The following is a 19,079-nucleotide window of genomic DNA, read 5'->3' as shown; positions in this document are numbered from 1 at the left end:
GTACAGTATGTGATTACCAAACCATTGGCAATGTAGGCACAACTCATAAACCCACAGCATTGCATGAGGACAGTGACAGCACAATTTAGCGCTGCAACTTTCTCCTATAAATCAACCTATAAATGAATAACTGATGTGAAAGAATATTTGTCAGAATCTGCATTTTGTATTTGATTCATTGATTTTGGGGCGATTTTCTCATGTTTAACAGAATAGAATAGAATACTGTACTCATTGTTGGGAGATGAAAGGATGATCATATTAGCCGTAATTACAGGTTTTTGTGGAGTTCTGTGGATACAGATTATGTGCGTGGGGCTGATTGTAGACTCTTCTCTACCTTAATCTCATTTGTGGATCCTAGTGCTAACCGTGATAGGAAATTTGATGTTACCATTACAATACTGCTTTCCCCTGCTAACCTTAATTTTGACAATTTGCCGCCACTAAAATGTGAACAAGTGACCCAGTTCACCTGAACCCACTTTTCTAGAAGCACATTTAGCAGGAATCCGCAGGGGTGGTTTGTAATATACAATGCTTTCCCCCTCCCAACCCCCAGCAGCCAGTTTCCCATGGTTACAGCAAACTACCATCCCTCTATCCCATTAGGCCTTTGGCTCCTGAGGTTGCCATGGTGCCATCCTCATCATCTCCCTAAGCTTGTTTCCTCAGATGCCTGAAGGCTTTAATCAAATGGAAACCCAATATAGGGTCACATCCCCGTGTCTTCATCTCTTCCACCGGTCCTCTGAGGCCCCAATTCGCCTGACCCAGAAGTGTTCAATTATGTTAAATGTCTTTATAATAAAAGACAAACAGGTGTTCTTATGCTCCCACCCAAAGCAGTTGATTTTTGTCTGTAGTCCCTTGAAGCATAAAGTAGAGAAAATTAATTGCAAATTTCTAATCCCCTGCGGAAATGAAGGCAGACCTGCTTGATTGCCACAGTTCTAAGACTGTGGGGTGTGAAGAGCTATTTAGAATAAACCAAAATACTTTTCTTATCTTTACGTCTATGTTCCTCTCCCCTAGACAGAATTAAATGTGTACATGTACATACAAGTATAAAATACTTATAAAATATGACTGCAGGACTATAATAGTATGTTGGTAGGGGAGCTGTTAAAGTTACTGTAGCCATAAGATACTATTCAGTTTGAGCAAATTTTTTGCAACTGAAAATACTTTTTCATAGAATCCCGGTAACAGTAGAGCTGTATTTGTAAAAAGATCTTTGCACTAACTTAATAAACAACTTTTAACATTTTTTTTTTCTCTTACAGAATGTGAAAGATCTCAGAAGGAACGTAATTACAGTATAAATATGATCACTCAACCACTTTCTCCATGAAAGCTTTTAGTACAGAACCCCATCAGGATATATGAAGAGACTCTTTATTCAGATGCTGCATGTTTTTGTCTGGGTTTGGTCTGTGCACACTTTTAAAGTACAAATGGCCTGATTCCTGATCGAATTAGTGAGTTCTATAGAAGATCGCCAGTGACACATCTCGGTGCAATGCAGATCTTTTTAAACATGTTGAGTTCAATTTTATGTCATTTTATAAAACGGATAGTTCTGCATCAAAATTCTGATTGGACGAGCCAAATTTGAAGCTCTTTTAGATAAAGCATGTGATCCCAGATTCTATATTAGTGCAAAATGCTGCGTTGTTGCTTGGCAACCAGAATCTGTCTACGGTTAGGATATTGAACTATATTAATTGGCAGCAGAATTGACGTATTGACGTATTTTTATTTTTTTAAGCAATAAACCATTTAACCTTGTGGCTAATTCCTTAATAAAATATGATAAAAATCATATGCAAAATTGATAGTTTTACCCTAGCTATAAAAAGGGCGACTAAACATTGCACCACTTCTTTCTGAAATTCAGCAGTTAACAGATCCATATGAACTAATGCATTTTAGCAGCAACACTCTTCATTTTTTCTGCAGTTATTTAATTTTTTTATATGGTCCCTTGGCTCATTTTCTGGCAACCGAAGTTGTGAATCTTCTCTCCTAAAAATTAGCCAACTGCAGCATTCAGCTACATATTCATCATACTGCAGTCTGCATTACATTAGAGATTGGATTCCTAGACTTTATTGACCACAAAACAGGCTGAACTTACATTAGCTGCCCGGCAGCATTTTTTATCCTTGACTGATAGCACTGCTTTGAATGGTGCAGTGGTTACAGAAGCCCCACCCAGTTCCCACTACCACAAACACACACACGCACGTGCTCACACACTTCTGCTCATGCTACTTGCAGACACACTTGCACAACCACTATTCTGAGGTATGTTTCTACCACTCGGGACCTTTTATCGTAGTAATGGAAAATTATGCTATTTTTACCAAGCTCTAAAGTTGCGTATCAGCATACATTAAGTCTGGTCCACAGTACAGCTTTTTCTGGCCCAAAACTGCCATGATAAAGATCATTTGACCTACAGTACATGAAGTAACAGTTATTTCATAGACATCTCAGATCTCAGTTTACTTTCTTCTAAGTGCCACAAACAAAAGTGAATAATCGTTTAAACTTGGCGGTCTTCCTTGAGAGCACTTATTGCATTAACCTGATACCTTCACTTAATTTTCACATGGACCGCTGCAGCCATGACTTCTGGAAATTGCGCAGCCAGATAGGAACTGCTAATTTTCACATAGAAGATTTGGTAACACTTTACAATAAGGTGCTATTTGTTAATATTAATATTTGTTAATATTAGTTAATGCATTAGCTAAAATGAACTAACAATGCACAATACTAATACAGCATTTATTACGTAATGTCAGTTCATGTATTAGCTTATGCATTAACTAATTGTTAACAAATAGCACCTCATTGTAAAGTGTTAGTTTCAGATTTTCAATTCAAGATTTTTTAAGTTTACCAGTTTTTTGTGTCGTTCAGTAAATATAATGTAGGTAGGCCTTATCCCGATACAACAAAAAACAGTGACCTTTTTATGAAAAGTTTGTTTTCTGTGTCTCTGTTGGGGTGATTGAGTCGGTGTAAAGCTGCGATACTTGTGAGGCGTGAGATAAAGATTTGGTCTACTGCTCTTCTGTGCTAATGCGCTTTTCTGCCGACTGGGTCGCAGTAATAGGATTTGCATGTGTAATGCCCACTCAGGCAGCGGAGGTTAATGACTCATTTGAATGAACTGTGATTGAATCAGATTTGTTAGATGAAGCATTCATTGATTCTGTCATTGATGATGGGGATTAGGATTCGCTCTTATTAAATCAGATTCAGGTTCAGTGCTCTCTTCAGTTTTTCTTAATCTGAGACAAAATTAGTCACTTAGCCTAACCCAGCTGATAACTTCATTGCCCTGAGGAGTTTAAACATACCTTAAAACATACAGAAAGAGAATTAAAAGTCAGAGACCCCAATGAAAATTGGAATTAAAAAATTTGCTAAATTGAGCACATGTAAAAGTGTTTGTTAAAACTAGCCACAACCACGAGAAGTACCGAACGGTGGGATGTTTTGGCAATAGCTAGGTTCCTTTTTCTGTGCCCAACGTGAAATCACATCCAAAATTCCAGCCTGGTTTCATAGGAATTTGTAACTATTTTACAAGGTGGCCATTTCGTGTGAATTCATATGAAGTAATTCATATAAAAACATAAACCTAACGCAAAAACAGAGATCGTACGCATTTTGAAATAGTAAAATATACATGAATTATCATGGCATTATGTTGGAAAAACTATAAAAACTTAACTATTAAACATCAAATAGCTTCCAACTGTCTTAATCTAACAGCAGTTTTGCGCTGTAGTGAACGGAAAAAATTGGAATCTTGTCGCACTTGGTTGGTACACAATGTCTTAAACACAAGCCGTCATTACTTGTTGTAATTCAAATGTCCACGTTTTCCTCATGTAAAGCTAATTAAGCTTGCTCAGTGAGATTGCTTTGTTCTTTTTCATAGCTAAAACCAGTCAAATGCTTCCCTGTAGACTCTATAGCTTGGTGAGGATTCGGCAAGCTTGAACATTTCATACATTCGTCTCAGTCACGACTATTTCTAATTTGGCTCGCTGTGCACAGTTGAGTTCCACTGTTAGCAAATCAAGACTAAGCTGGAGACATATGGAGGTGGGAGGATGAGTCGGGTAAATGTTTAGCATGTGCTGATGGGTCTTCCCATGCCACAATCACACTGTTCGGACATATGGCTCAATCAAATCCCCAGAGATTGCCAACGTTCTTGATGTTTTACGAAGACAGGCGAGGAGACAGGGAATTTGGAAGGCAGATAAATGAAGTGATGGCGTGACAGGCAGACGTACAGTGAGACATGCAGGTAGGCCCTTTTCTGTACTGATCAATGTCACAGAGGGAGGGATGCTGACAGACCTGTGAAAGGTACTTTTACTGTTCATCCATCATTACTGTCAGACTGCTGTCTATGGGACGGGCCAGAGGGAGTGTGTGATTTACAGATTAGTTTATCATGTGACTTTATTGCTGTAACAATAAGAGGGAGGCATACTTAAATGCACTGTAGGTCACTTTGGATAAAAGCATCTGTCAAAATGCATACAGTAAAGTAAAGATCTCTGGAGAAACACTCAGACAACATCCATTATCAATACTCAATGTAAAAATGGTTTCTGTTTATACTGTGTGGTGCCTTTTGTTTCCTATAGATGCTGGTTGTTTATACAATGTTCTGAAAATGAATAAATACATTTGTCCAAAGATCTTGATTGGAAATACACTGTACTGTAGTCACTCATTTTGAGGTGATATAAACATAGTACAAAGGCATAAACGGTGACTTTAAATAATATGTTTACAGAGACAAACGAAATATTAGTATGTCATATCGAGAGCCTCATCTCTTTAAAATCCAAAGGGAATATGAATTTACACTGAAGTAAAAATATTTTTAGGAGTTCTGTACATATAAAAGATTGATAAGGACCAAAAAACAGAATGAAAGAGAAAAAGAAGAGCAAGCCTATGAACGATTATGATGTCTCCGATCTCAAAGGTCTGTTCCCGTTCTTACGGTTACCATGGCAACATGTACCCCAGTTCTCCCCGAAATGCTGTACGAGCTGAGAGAAATAGGAGATTGAAAGAGACATCTGTACGGAGGCTGTTGGGTGTGAAAAGTACTAATTGCTTCTCTTTCAGAGGAAGCAGAAAGTCCATGTCCATGTCTGATCCCCGCAGACTCCTGCCTTCATACACACATTAGCCAAACTTCACCTCTTGGTCCATTTCCACCCCTAAAGCCCCAGTGAGCACAACTCTATCCATTTCTCAAGACAGAAAAAATGTCATTTGAGCTGCCTGTTTGACATTCTGATGAGCAAATGAGACTTTGTACTTTTAAGTCCTACTGAAAGATTATCTTGAAAGGTAAAACATTTATGTCCATCAAGCAGCATTACAGTAGCCCACCTGCAGTTTCAGTAAGCACAGACATTTTGAGGTAATTGCGCAGCAGTATTGTTCACACTCACAAAGTGCACTCAGTAGTTTTGTTTAAGTTGTGCTGTTGTATGTAGGTCTGGGAATCGATTCCAAAAAGAATAGATTCCAAGGCGTTGAGAATCGAGAACCGTTAAAGGAATCGACTCCACTTTAAGAGCCTTCATAAGCACAAGCCCTGCCCTTTAGCTATTTGTCATTGGTCAACTAAATCACATTAGTTTCTTGTCTAAAACAGTACAGACTTCATACAAAACTGATGGATGAAGTCTAGAGCTGTGGAATGACATAAAATATTCTTCATGCATAAAAGCAGAAGCTTTGTTTGCACACACAATGCAGATATAATTACATTTATCCACACATTTAACAAATCATATCGTTTGTTTTTCAGACGGACTGTAAACGGACCGTTTTCTCTTACTCTCTACCGATGAGCTCAGTATCTGTGTGAAGAGAATTACATGTATATAAAGCACAGTCTCACAACATATTTACTTGGACGTCTGTTTAAAGCTGGACCGAACTTTTTCAACACCTGTCTGCACTACTTGCATTTAACAGTAATATTTATATGCACAGTATTCTTACATATTTTTAATACAATTTACTGATTATCGATCTGTCTATCTATATTCCTCAAGTATTTTGGTGTACACTGCTGATTGCTGAATAACTTTAAAAATAGTCATTTGACCTGTGCTTTATTTTTGAAAACAGCTTGTAAATTAGATTATTGATGATTTTATTAATGATACATTGGAATTGCAGGACAAGATCAACATATTTGGTTAAGGTTTTTGTAATAGAAACAATAAACAATTAATAAATGTAAAAAGTGACAGCTAAGAAAATTGTATTGAAATAAAAATGTCTACATTTTTGAAAAACAAATAAGAATCTGTAGTAAAACAGGGAATTGAGCAGGAATCGAAAACAGCAGCTAGGAATTGATTCCTGGAATTGATTATTTCGATTTCCAAACCAGGAATTGGAATCGGAATCCAATTCAACAGTTTCAATTCAACTTTAAATGTCTGCGAAATGATTTACAATATGCTATGAATATTGTAAAATATACAATATTAATAGGCTATTGTAAAATTAAAACGATCATTAATCGTTATTTTTAATATCACGGTTATTGTTTATTGGTCTATTAGCCCTATACAGTATATGTAGAAATACACTATTCACAGTCAGACATAAATAGGCTTTATTTTTAAAAAAAATTACATTGGGATTCACAATTACTGAGTGCGCATTTAAACATTTCTTACTTGGTTCCTATTACACATACATCACACCAGAACAAAATTATGAAAGTGCATGAGAAACTGTTGAAGTAAGCGTGTGATTCCTGAGCAAGCACTCCTTCTTGAGGAGGCGAGTAGAAAAGTGGGTCAGTGCCTAATTAAGGGCTGGGTTCCCCGCACTCCCCAGCCTACTGCAGAGATGTGAAAAGACAGAGACGCATAGACTCGCTCCATATTGAAGCTGGGACGAATATCTGCTTTTGATTTGTGGAAATGTCTTTCCCATTTACCCTCTCAGCAGCAACTAGGCTGGTTTAGGTGCTATTGTGTGTCTCTCTGGAGCGTATGATTGCGACAGAGAAATGATGAGCGCATTATGGAGGCACAGAAAGCAGAATCGCTGCAATAACACAAGGGTGTGAATATATGGTGCTTTTGGCATAGTGTTTATTGCAGAGTGGTTTGCTGTATGCTTGTGTGTACAGTATGTGTTGGAGGTGCACTGGATGTCAAACTGCATTGACAAGCGGTTCTTGTTTCCTTTAAAAGCTTTTTGGTTTTAGAAACTAATGCAGTCGTTTCTTTGGATCCAGTGATTGGCTGCACTTACTTTCTTATTGTATACTGTATCTGCCTCGCTTTGTCCAATAAACACAAGACTACTTTCAAGGGCAAATCCAGGGTGATGAATATTTCATTTCTGACAGCTCTGAGTACATCTGAGACTCCTGCATCGAGGCTCCCACCTTCTCTCGACCCCTCCCCGCGGAGAAGGAAGACGATGCAATACCCCTCTACTTGTATCTCTTTTATTTACTGAAAATTGCTTTTAAACTACTCTTCCCACTAAATATCCAGTCAGCACACATTTACAAATCGTCAGTGTTTATGAAACTTGTATTTGAATTTTGATATGGCATCAAAAATACTGATTCACTAGTAAAGCACCGGTATTGCTGTTAGTATTGACAGTGTGTTTGTTCTGTCTATTAAAATGTAGTTGCATCAATACCTACGTTGCCTGTGCCGTTAAAATCTTATCTGTTTCCTCCTGCAGACGACGGGAAGCTTTCACTCGACGAGTTCCAGGCGTTCTTCTCCGATGGGACTCTAAATGAAGAGGAGCTGGAGAAACTGTTTCACACCATTGACTCCGATAACACCAGGTGATTACAGACACAGCGCTGGATACACGTCCATTGACCAGACTTCAGACCTGGTTTAAAAGCAACATGGTGTCGTTTTAAACCTTTGACTCACAGTTTGGTTATCAGACCGTTTCAGATGTGCTTTGCAGCAAATACTGTTTACAGTATACACAGCAACAACAAAAGGGACATTTATTCTCCTGGAGGAAATACCAGCGCTTACCAGGCAGTTATAAGTTTGAACTTTTCATGAAGTTTGATTACAGTCTGTACGTTAAGCAGTTTAAGCTGAATTAATTGCATCCCCACTGAAATTCCCATGTTGCCGGCCCGTTTTGAGTGCAAGGCTGTGGAAGATGCAGCAGGCTGCCACAATCTGGCACATTTTACAGCATCACTTCATCACTGCAGTGTAGACGCCTGTATCGGCTCTTTGAAACGCCCAGAGTGTGCTCAATTACACTGAGTGTCTGGATATGTGCCCGGTTATAGCGCTGTTCTCCATCATTTGATCATCATCTGATGATTTACCGCTGCCAAGATCAGTAGAAATAGTACTCAGAATTAGCTTCAAATAAAATCGGCCTTTTTCCACAGGCAGTAATAATGTGACGGTGCTGTCGATTGTGAATAAAGTGGAATCTATAATAAGCCTCATTTACATAGAAAAGATGTGTACTGTTTGTACTGTCGGGGATTTAAACATGTTGCAGCTAGGGATGGGTAACGTTAAGATTTTAACGGTATTACTCCTCTTATCGATACTGCTTATCGGTCCGGGACTTTAACGGTTTTCTTATCGGTGCTTTTGGATTTTTTTTTTCAAAAATAAAGAATTTATGAATAGAATTACTCTGCTTTATTTTCTGCAATGTAAAATAAATTGTATTCAGTGCGGACCAGCAGTATAAAAATAAATGGGTTGGTTCATTATAGCTGCCCACAACAAAACATTTTTTTGAAATATTTAAATGTGTATTTTAATGGACAGATTTTTATGTTTGTCCTGTGTATGTAAGTAAAGCGACGAATTATTAAGCTCGCAATATCAAATAGGCATATTATTTGGGCTGATTTATTTATTATTATATAAACGAGTAGAAAATGTGTTGTCACATCACATCATTAAATCCAATTGAAATTAGACACACGCGAATAGATACAGGTTGCGCGCATGTCTCATCTGTTTTGGAAGACACGCGCATGACTTGCAGTGCGAAGCCACGACTCCAGGCGCGAGCGTTACTCTGCTTGAGAGAGACAGGCTGTGCGTGTTTGTGATGTAAAAACAGCTCATCCGTTTTGTTTTGTGGACGCACTGTTTTGGTAACGCGAAACGGAGACGGACACGAGTTTCAAAAGCATTCAAACACAGGCTGCGCGCGCTCGTGAAATTTAACCAGCTCATCTGTTTGGTTTGAGAGACGCCATGTTTGGGTAGACGCGCAAAGCGGAGTAGTCTGCACGTGCCGCGTGTTTCTCCAGTACCGAAAGCAGAACCAGGCGGAGCTTATCGATGCTCCGGTCTTTCATAATTTATCCCCGGGGATCTTTTAATACCGGGTTTCGGTACCCATCATTAGCTTGCAGCACTATTTTAGCATATTTTGAAATCATGCCTTAAAGGAGCAATGAGGAGATTTTAGCGGCATCTAGTGGAGAGTTTGCGAATCGCAACCAACGGCTCACTCCACCCGTCCCTTTTGAAGTACTACGATGGCTGCACAGAACGAAGTTGTCATCGCGTTTTCACTTCTTTACCGAAGGAGATAACGTATTTACAAAACACGCTCTATAAAACAGTTTGTCCGTTTAGGGCTACTGTAGAAACAACATGGTGAATTCCATGTAAGGGGACCTGTGGTGTATGTAGATAGAAATAGCTCATTCTAAGGTAATAAAAACATAATGCTTCATTATGTAAGATCTTTATACACCTCTGAAGACATAGTTATGCATATCATATAGAATTTATGTCAATAGTTCCTCCAAAAAACTACACACTGGACCATTAATTAAATTGCAGGTGGTTAGTGAATAAAACGATCCAGTAAGATGGTGAAATACGGTGCACTAATGTGACAGAAGTGTTTAGTGAATTTGCCTCAGAATGTCTAATAAAAATCAATAAAGTGATGACTTGCAGTCATTGTGATAATGCTAAATGCTTTTGAGGGGTGGGTCATTTCTTATCTTGCCTAGGGCACCAGGATCGTTAGATCTGGTGGTGGGGGGGCAGATTTCATTCGTGGGTAATGCGCAAAAAAGATGAAAAAAGAACGAATTGGAATGGACCATTTAGAAAATCATTATGTTTGCTTCTTGTGGGGCAGAATTGTGTTTTATTGTGTCTGTAAGCAGTGCTCATATTGACTCATGTCTTTTTTTTATTTCATCCTTTTAGTTTTTATGTTTGTAAACATGACAGAATTTTTTTGGGTGAACTATCCCTTTAAGTTATAATGTGCACAATCAGCCAGTTGTTATCACAGAATAAACCTCAACATGGTGATCAGGATCATGTATCACTCTGAAGGGTTTTGTTTTGCGATAACAACAGTCTGGCTGTACATTATCTCACTTATAACACGGCTACTTATCACATGAGTAAAGTATTGGACATGAAATATTGATTTGAAATATTTTATTAGCTCATTTGTAACCCATTTCTGGAAGTGGCTGAAATTCACTGGGGGATTCTAGTCGGGGACATTTTTAAACCATATATGCAGAAAATGACATTTTAATTATGTATGAAATGTGCATAGCATTTAGAGGCTATTTCATGCATAAGAGGTGGAAAGTCTTAAAGGTCTCCTCAGACGAGCACTTTCAACAAGTTGGTATGATTTATTAGGGTCTTCATGAAATGTCTGGAACATATTTTGCTTAAAAACACTCAATGGCTGTATAAACAAAACCCTTCTCGCCTTGTCAAAAACAGCTATGCTCACAGCAACCCGTTTTGGTGCATGTCTCTTTAAATGATAATGAGTTACAGCGCACCCCACCCCCTTCTGTCCGTTGTGTCAACACAACACACGTGTAATAACTACCATGGCAATGGTTTAGCTAAATGATATTTAGTTAGTTTCGTCTTAAACGTCTCAAATCATTCGTCCGGAGACAAAAAATCCTAATGCGCTTACGTTGTGTGTGTATACCACAACGTAAAATCTTACCTAAAATCCACGGAATCCACTGCAGATCTCAGCGGAATTACATGGATTTTAGCGCTTGTCATTGACAAGTTATAACGTTTCACACACAACATGAGAGCTAGTTTGCTGTGACAGATTTTTCAGCCTAAGCACGAATGATTTGAGACGTTTAAAACGAAACTAACCCCAGTGTTCTCCCCTGTTCAGTAGCAAAACAAACAGCTTGCCGCAGCTAAACATATTAACGCACATAATGTGTTAACATACATAGAGCTAAACTCCAAGTGTCCATCTGCACTTACAGTATATACAGTAAGTTTAACACTGGCTTTGAATGTTCTATTTAGCCCGTGACTGACTTCGCTATCGTATGTTAACGTTATCCTCCTATACTGTATACTGTATATGGTACATGTACGTCAATTCAGACTGTTGATAAATATTACTTACATCGGTAGCTTTGTCTCGTTCAGTTGGTCTCGATCCCTCTTGAGGAACAACTTTGAAGCTAATCCTGCTTGTACTGTCCCAGGTTGATAAAGCACTCCGGCTTGAAGTGATTCGCGCAAACAAGCAGGTTTTTACTTATGGTTTCTGAGGGATTTCCACTAAAAATAAAATAAATCCACTCCTGTCTCTTCCTAGGTTTGGACTCTGTGCAGCAACTACATTGGAAGTTGTCCACGAACTTTAGCCATGGCGTCACGTACACCGCTGTCGCTTGTGAAAACAACAATGGTGGAGCGCGGTGGGTGGAACTGTGTAGATTAAGAGGCGGTAACATTATAATAAAATCCGCTCTGGACATCACAATCGGATCGAAATCTGAACAGCTCGATTTCTCACATGCTTGCAGGGAAAGGCACACCAAAACAAACTTACTCAGTTCTTATTTTTCACGTTTTCTCGGTTTCTAGATGCACCGGGGACCCAATTATAGCACTTAAACATCTGATGTCTCTTTTAACATTTTGAGGTATAACTTGACACTCCCGCGTTCCTCACATTTTTAGCCCTGTTACAAATGTAGACCTTCCGAAAGGAATAGCTACTCATTTCCTAATAGTTTAAAGGCAAGAGATAAAGTTCAAACGAGACAAACATCTAATTTGGTTTAATCGTTTGTCAATATAATCGTATATGTTATGAATAGGCATATTTTTATATTTAATGTATGAGTAATATTAAACTGTATCGGTCCAGATGACTAATAGTACCCGGATGACCATGTGTCATTAGTTTTATGTGATTGTTTTTGAGTAATATAATTTCTTGGCTTACATTTAATTCATTCAAGTTCTATTCCATTTTTTTGTCTTTACCACCATTTTATGACTATATAGGGCGAATCATAATGCCTCATGGAAGGTTCTGTGTGTAAGACCAAATGTGTTACATTAGTAAAGAAAACGTAAGTGTACTGTAGGCTTTACTGTAGGCTACATCTGCCTCATGTACAGCTGTCTGCTGGCAGATTTTCTCTCTGACTCTTTCTCTCTCACACTGTCTCAGTGTTAGTGTGTGTGAGAGAGACAGCTGGTCTCTGGAGGCAGAGCAGCTCCGATGTGGGCATTGTCTTTAATCACATTTCAGAATGAATGATGTAAAAAGGAGAAGTCCGTGCTTCTAGGACATGCTGCTGATCCAACGCAGGATTCTCTCAAAATAATGAACCACCAGAGTCCATAAGAACTGGTGCAGAGAGGAGGATGGAGACGAGAACTGCGTGATGTGAAGGGGGAGGGGTGGAAAAGACACTGGGGTGAAGGGGAGACTGAAGAGGATGAAGATCAAATGGAGAATTTTTTTTGTTTGTTTTAAAACTTGTGTTTTGGGTTTCAATGAAACGTGCATCCTTTCGGTTTTTGACTCAATTTATTTTTTACTTAAGTACTACCATTATCATACTTGGACAGGATATTAAAACAATTATAAAGCTTATCTAGCAGACTGCTAATGAGTGTGAAGAGGATTGACCATTAACAAAGAGAGACTCATGACATTCACATAGTATTAAACACTATGTCCTGTGAGGTGAGGGGTATATTGTCTCTATGAGACATACACGACTCAATGCCACTGAATGGTTTGTTTGTGATGCCCTGCACCTGTAAATGTCATGTATATATTTTTCATGATGTTATTTATGCTTCCTTTTGCCGAGGGCACCTGTATTTGAACACATGGGGAAGAATTGTAAAGATTTAAAGGTGAAATGTGCAAGAGATGTTTATACTGAATCCTGGTAACAATTTAAAGCTCTTGTTCCACTTACCTGTCCTTTTGCTCACCCTCCTATATTCTCTGTTATATCCAGGCGCTAACATCAGGAATTGTTCATTGATTGAAGCAACATACAGTAGTCCTGTATCTTTTACTCTTAACACTTAGACACTATCACGTCTGTCTTTTGTTATCTTACTCAAAACCACAAAATAATACTTTATTTTAACATTTACTCTTTGTGAAAATCCCCTGTCAATTTAAGCCAGCGGAAAACATTCATGTGTCCCTATGCAAACAGATTAAGCAAACGTCTTTCACAAATTTAACTTGTGACAAAATGTTTAAGAATTATGTGGTATTAATTCATTTCAATTAAGTAAATGTACACACATAGGCATACAATTCTGTAAAAGTCGGAAATCCTGAGCTGAAATATTTAGTTTATTTATGTTTTAAAGGTCCAGTGTGTAATTTTTTGGAGAATCTATTGACAGAAATGCATAACGATGTCTTCAGAGGTGTATAAAGGGCTTACATAATGAAGCGCTATGTTTTTATTAACTTAGAATGAGCTATTTTTATCTACATACTAGGGTTGGGTGTACCGTTCACTTTTTAGCCAGTACCGGTACCAAAACGGTACATGGAATTCGGTGCCGGTACCAAACGGTACCTTTTTTCGGTACTTTATTTATTTCAGAGAAAAAAAGTCCAAACCTCTCAATTCAAACATTTTGTTGAAATTTTACACAAAGACTATAGAAATAACTACAGCATTATTATTACAACCAGCTTATTCTATTTCCTTCTCACACATATTTTTTTTTTTTTTTTTTGTGTTAATTTACCTAAACCATGATGCCTCCACCATTAACAGACCATTAGATAATATAGAAAAACAAAACTTGAAGTCTACAAAAATATTTTTAACAGCATCATTACTGAAAATAACAGATTGATTTGTAATATACATTTTTAACAGAGATACTGAAAGAATTACATATAAATATATAATGTTGATCATACAATAATACATAATGTAAATGTGCATCAGTCTCCTGCGGCGCTGTTCACAGCTTTAAACTGCACCTTGACGGCCCCACTCACCTCTTTCCATCGACTGCTCTAATCTGTCACTAATAACTTTGTTTCGGGACTTCATGAGATGATTTTATTCATTGGTGGACAGAAAACACAAAGCACCTTAACAAACTTAAAGCGCCTTAACAAACCTAAATGTTCAGCGCAGTGTTATGTGTGTGCGTGCCGGCTGCGTCTGAGCGCGCTTTTCCATAACGCGATTGTATGCTTAATTTTCTAAACAAGAACAAGAGAAATAAATAATATAAATATGATAACCATATGTAGAGTCGAGTGTTTATTTTCATTTTGTACGTTGGTAAGGACAGCCTGCTTTATTAGAGGTTTTAGTTTCGCTTTGCGTGAAGTAAAATGTTCTCTCTCTCTCTCTCTCTCTCTCTCTCTCTCTCTCTCTCTCGTACCTGCTCACGCGCAGTACCCGATGCGTTCTCAAGTACCGAAATTTGGCAGCGATTGATTTAATGTGAATCGATACTCGGTAGTACCGACGTAATTCGGTCGGTGCCCTTAAAAGTACCGAGTCCGGTACCCAACCCTACTACATACACCGTGGGTTACCTTGCATGGTATTCACCATGTTGTTTCTACAGTAGCATACGGACAAACTGCTCTACAGAGAGCGTTTCGTAAATACATTATATCCTTCGGCAAAGAAGCGAAAACATGACATCATTGTAGTCCTGTGTCGGCCGCCATATTGCTTCGAAAGGGAGGGGTGAGAGGTGGAGGTAGCCATTGGTTGCAGTTCACAACCTTACAGCTAGATGCCGCTAAAACTCCACATTTCACCTATAAATAGTGAAAAACACCTGCCCTTCATAAGTCATCTGATTTATTTTACACTTCAGTCCATCAGAGTCCTCTCTTCATTCAGTCTTTCCATTCATAAACTCAGATCAGTGTTATGTGGCCTTACTTTTTGATCAAGCAGTTAACTGTAACTTTGAGTTTCTTGTGTCCCTCAGATTTCAGAGATGCATTATTCTGTTTTATGTTGAGGATCAACGTGAATAAAAGTAGTTGTAGTTGGTTTAGTTTTTGTGAACTTCTACATGCCCATTGATGCTGTGCGGCAGCAGTGATGTGTGATTTGTGCATGCTGGGATTTTCCCCCGGTTTCTTACCGCTTTCTTTTTCTGCCTCTTTTGTTCTGTCTCTCGCTGCCCATTTCCTGTGATGTGTTAGTAATGTTGATACCAAGGAACTGTGCGGTGAGTATCACAACTGAATGTGTGTTAGAATGGAAATGTCTTTGACATGGACATTTTTTTATATTTAGTGATCAACCATATTGATCAGGCTAATATTTGGATATTTATTTCGACATTATCAGTCAGTGTATCTGAATGATCGCTGGTTATTCCATCTTTTGTCATTTACAAAATTGGTCAATTACTCAGGCTGTTCTTCTAAGTGTACAATCAAACAAAAATGTGCAATTTTTTTTAAATCTGCTATTTAATCTCAGTACGTCATTAATTCTGTTGTACTGTTGGTATCGACATTATATTGTCCATCAGCTACACTGCTAGATACTGTATCTGTAGCCTACCTTCAGCTATTAAAGAAAAGCATATCAGTTGACTGCTAGTTATATTGCCATGGCTACATCTTAATCCTACAGGGCGAATAATGTGAATGTACTACATTGATTTATTGTATTTAGCTTAACCCCAGCTCATTTCTGTTAATCTTTTCTGTGCTGTTTTGGATTATATTAGCCCTGGTCTGTGGAGAATAAGCCAAAGTGTGTTAAAGTTTTAAAATTCATACCAAGTCTGAGCCCAGTTGCATAAACTTAGCCGCTAAGTTAAGACTTAACAATTAGTCTCACTGACTAGCAATTATTTAGGACTCATCAGTCTTACTTTTCATAATTCAATTAGCCCAATCTACCTTTTTATGTAACTGATTTAAATAAATTATGACCAGTCTTGAACTTCTAGGGGCAGTTTCCTGGACAGGGTTTAAGACTAGTCTCAGACTAACTCAAATGTTATAGGTGTCTTGATTGAAAACAACTCACACTGACATATCTTAAAATATTGTAGTGCATTTATTTTGTCTCGAGATGCACACCAGTAATGTTTTTATAAGGTATGTTCTTTTAAAACGACTTACACATACAAATTTAACAAAGGCCTAGTCCTGGTTTAAACTAATCCCTGTGCGGGAAACCACCCCTTAGTCTTCTAACACTAGTCTAAGCAGTTTATGCAACCTGCCCCAGATTGTGCCTTCTGTGTCTCATTGTTTGTAAGTTTGTGGGAGATGTTTAATACGGTCTTCTTTCACCTCTGCCCTCTGTTAATCAGACTACTTTGCCAACCACATGGGGGAATATGAAGGTGTTCTGGCCTCTTTGGAGACACTCAACCTGGCAATTCTCAAAGCCATGGACTTCACCAAAAAGGTTAGTGCACCAAACTTTATTTAAACTGTGTTTCTGTTTGAACATACAGAGGAAACTTTTATTGTTCAGTGCATTGACTTTTCAGTATGAAAAGCATAGTCCAGGTTGTTTGTTCCTGGGAGAATCGCGTGAAAAACGTTGAGACACATAAGATTCCGAGAATCTTTTCTCAGGAAATATCTGAGATATGACCAATCTTGTTGCTGTTGAATAAATAATTAAGAAATGTTTCTTTTCTTTTATTTTCTATGGGCATCTTTTAAAGTTGTCTTTAAATAACCATCTAACTATTCAGGTCTATTCAGATGCATTAATTTCAAAACATTACAATTACATGTAGCAGTAGCTTGGTGAATAGTAAATCGGAGCTTACACCCAATGTGTTTGTGCTATTAGAAGTCTAAAAACAGAAAGCCATTATCTGTAAGTATCCTACATAAATCCCTCCTCAGAAATAGATGTAGTTTTAGACAGTATTGCGTGTGTGTGTGTGGGAAGGGTAAACCCTATAGTATGGGTTTTCCCCACAAAGATGGCAATATCCAAATCCTTGTCCTTGTGGGGACATTTTTTGGTCCCCATGAGGAAACAAGCTTATAAATCATACAGAATTAACTTTTTTGAAAATCTAAAAGAGCAGAAAGTTTTGTGTGATTGTTAGGTTTAGGGGTAGGGATTAGGGAATATGATATACAGTTTGTACAGTATAAAAACCATTTCGTCTATGGAATGTCCCCATAAACCATGCAACAAAACCCAACATGTGTGTGTGTGTGTGTGTGTGTGTGTGTGTGTGTGTGTGTGTGTGTGTGTGTGTGTGTGTGTGTGCGTGCGCGTGCGTGTGTGTGTGTGTGTGCGTGCTGTGTTTGTGAGAGAAAGCACATACGTAGATGTCTCTCCAGCTAAAACCTCTCATTTTAAAGCTTGGCATGCATATTGTGTTTGTTGTTTTCATCATTAGCAAGCTGGTGCTCGGTTAGACAACACTGCAGATTATTGAGCTGTAGCCATCACAAATTTAAGCCACTCTGTGTCACTGTCCTTCTGTTTGTAAATGAGTATGTACAGTAATCTGATTTCTAGAACCGACCAAAGCTTTCCTTATTCCTTCTGTTTGTCTTGTGTCATTCTGTGAGTGTTTTCCTTCCTCCCGCTTGTATTTCACAGGCCTGCTGGAGAATGTAATTGATGTTACTGAGGTCCTTATTATTACTTATAGCGTTCTTGAATACCTGGCTGGGCAGTAGTTGTAAAATATCTGGTCCAAAACTGAGTTTGCCCGTAAAAAATGTAAGGGCCGTTTACAGGTCAGTGTTTGTTTTGTGTGCGAAGCTTCTTGGATCCAAGACCATCTTATCGACAGACACTTCTATTTAAATGCAGCTTGCTGAAAGGAAATAGACCCATCTGATTCATTTCCCACCACCACTATATTTGCATTAATGTCTAGACAGGAGCTTTCTTTCTAAAATCACACACTTGTAAGTGTATAATTGGCTTCTATCTCTTTTTCCAGTTTCTTCTATTCATCGTTTCTCCCTCCACCCCTGAGATTCTTCTCTCTATATATATTGTTATCTTGCAACCGCAGCAATGTACTGCTTGTGATTCTGCATCTTCAGACATTGAATTTAGCTCAGAGTGTAATGTATCATTCAAAGGCATTATTAGACTGTGAACTTCTATGTATTAGAGCAAGAATATTGAAAAAATGAAAAATGAGAGTGAGGACGTTTTATAGGCATTGCACGGGTTTATTCTGTGCTTTTTCAATAAGAAAAACAAACATCATTGGGTTGCTCCAAGCCGTGGTTGGGTAAAATATTGACAAAACCAAAATTATTTTCTAAATTAACCTAGAAAATATCCATATTAGAGTGTTAGGAACACAACGATACTTACAAACTAATAGAATCAGAATCAGAATCAGAAGAGCTTTATTGCCAAGTGTGCTTGCACACACAAGGAATTTTCTTTGGTGTTGGAAGCTTCTAGTACAGACATTCAACACAATGACAATACAATATAATACGATTTACAGTCTAAAAGATTCTAAATTGTGCATATATAAAATAAAGACTATTTTACAGAAAATGGGGGATAATAACATATAAGAGACATTGTACAGGGTAGTATATAGTAGAATAAACATATTGTATGTACACTTGTGCAAATGGATAATTTAGTAAGTAGAGGTAGTGTTATATGCATGTATACATAAGATGTAGATATAATAAGGCACTATAGTGCACACTATAGGAGTAGTGGAAGTGGAATATTGCTCTTAAGGAGCAGTTAT

General features: G+C 38.0%; 1 protein-coding gene across 2 annotated transcripts in view; it reads left to right on the top strand.

Annotated features, from left to right (window-relative positions):
- Positions 1–19,079, top strand: part of necab2 (N-terminal EF-hand calcium binding protein 2) — a 68,787-nt gene that overhangs the window by 15,457 nt on the left and 34,251 nt on the right. For both annotated transcript variants that reach the window (XM_057348565.1, XM_057348564.1), the window contains exons 3-5: positions 7,789–7,897; positions 15,553–15,578; positions 16,683–16,780. In XM_057348565.1, the coding sequence (XP_057204548.1) occupies positions 7,789–7,897; positions 15,553–15,578; positions 16,683–16,780 (233 nt within the window). The remainder of the gene's footprint in view (positions 1–7,788; positions 7,898–15,552; positions 15,579–16,682; positions 16,781–19,079) is intronic.

The sequence above is a fragment of the Triplophysa rosa genome, linkage group LG12 (assembly GCF_024868665.1).
Source record: "Triplophysa rosa linkage group LG12, Trosa_1v2, whole genome shotgun sequence".
Lineage (NCBI taxonomy): Eukaryota > Metazoa > Chordata > Actinopteri > Cypriniformes > Nemacheilidae > Triplophysa > Triplophysa rosa.
This window is presented reverse-complemented; position numbering and strand designations above follow the sequence as displayed.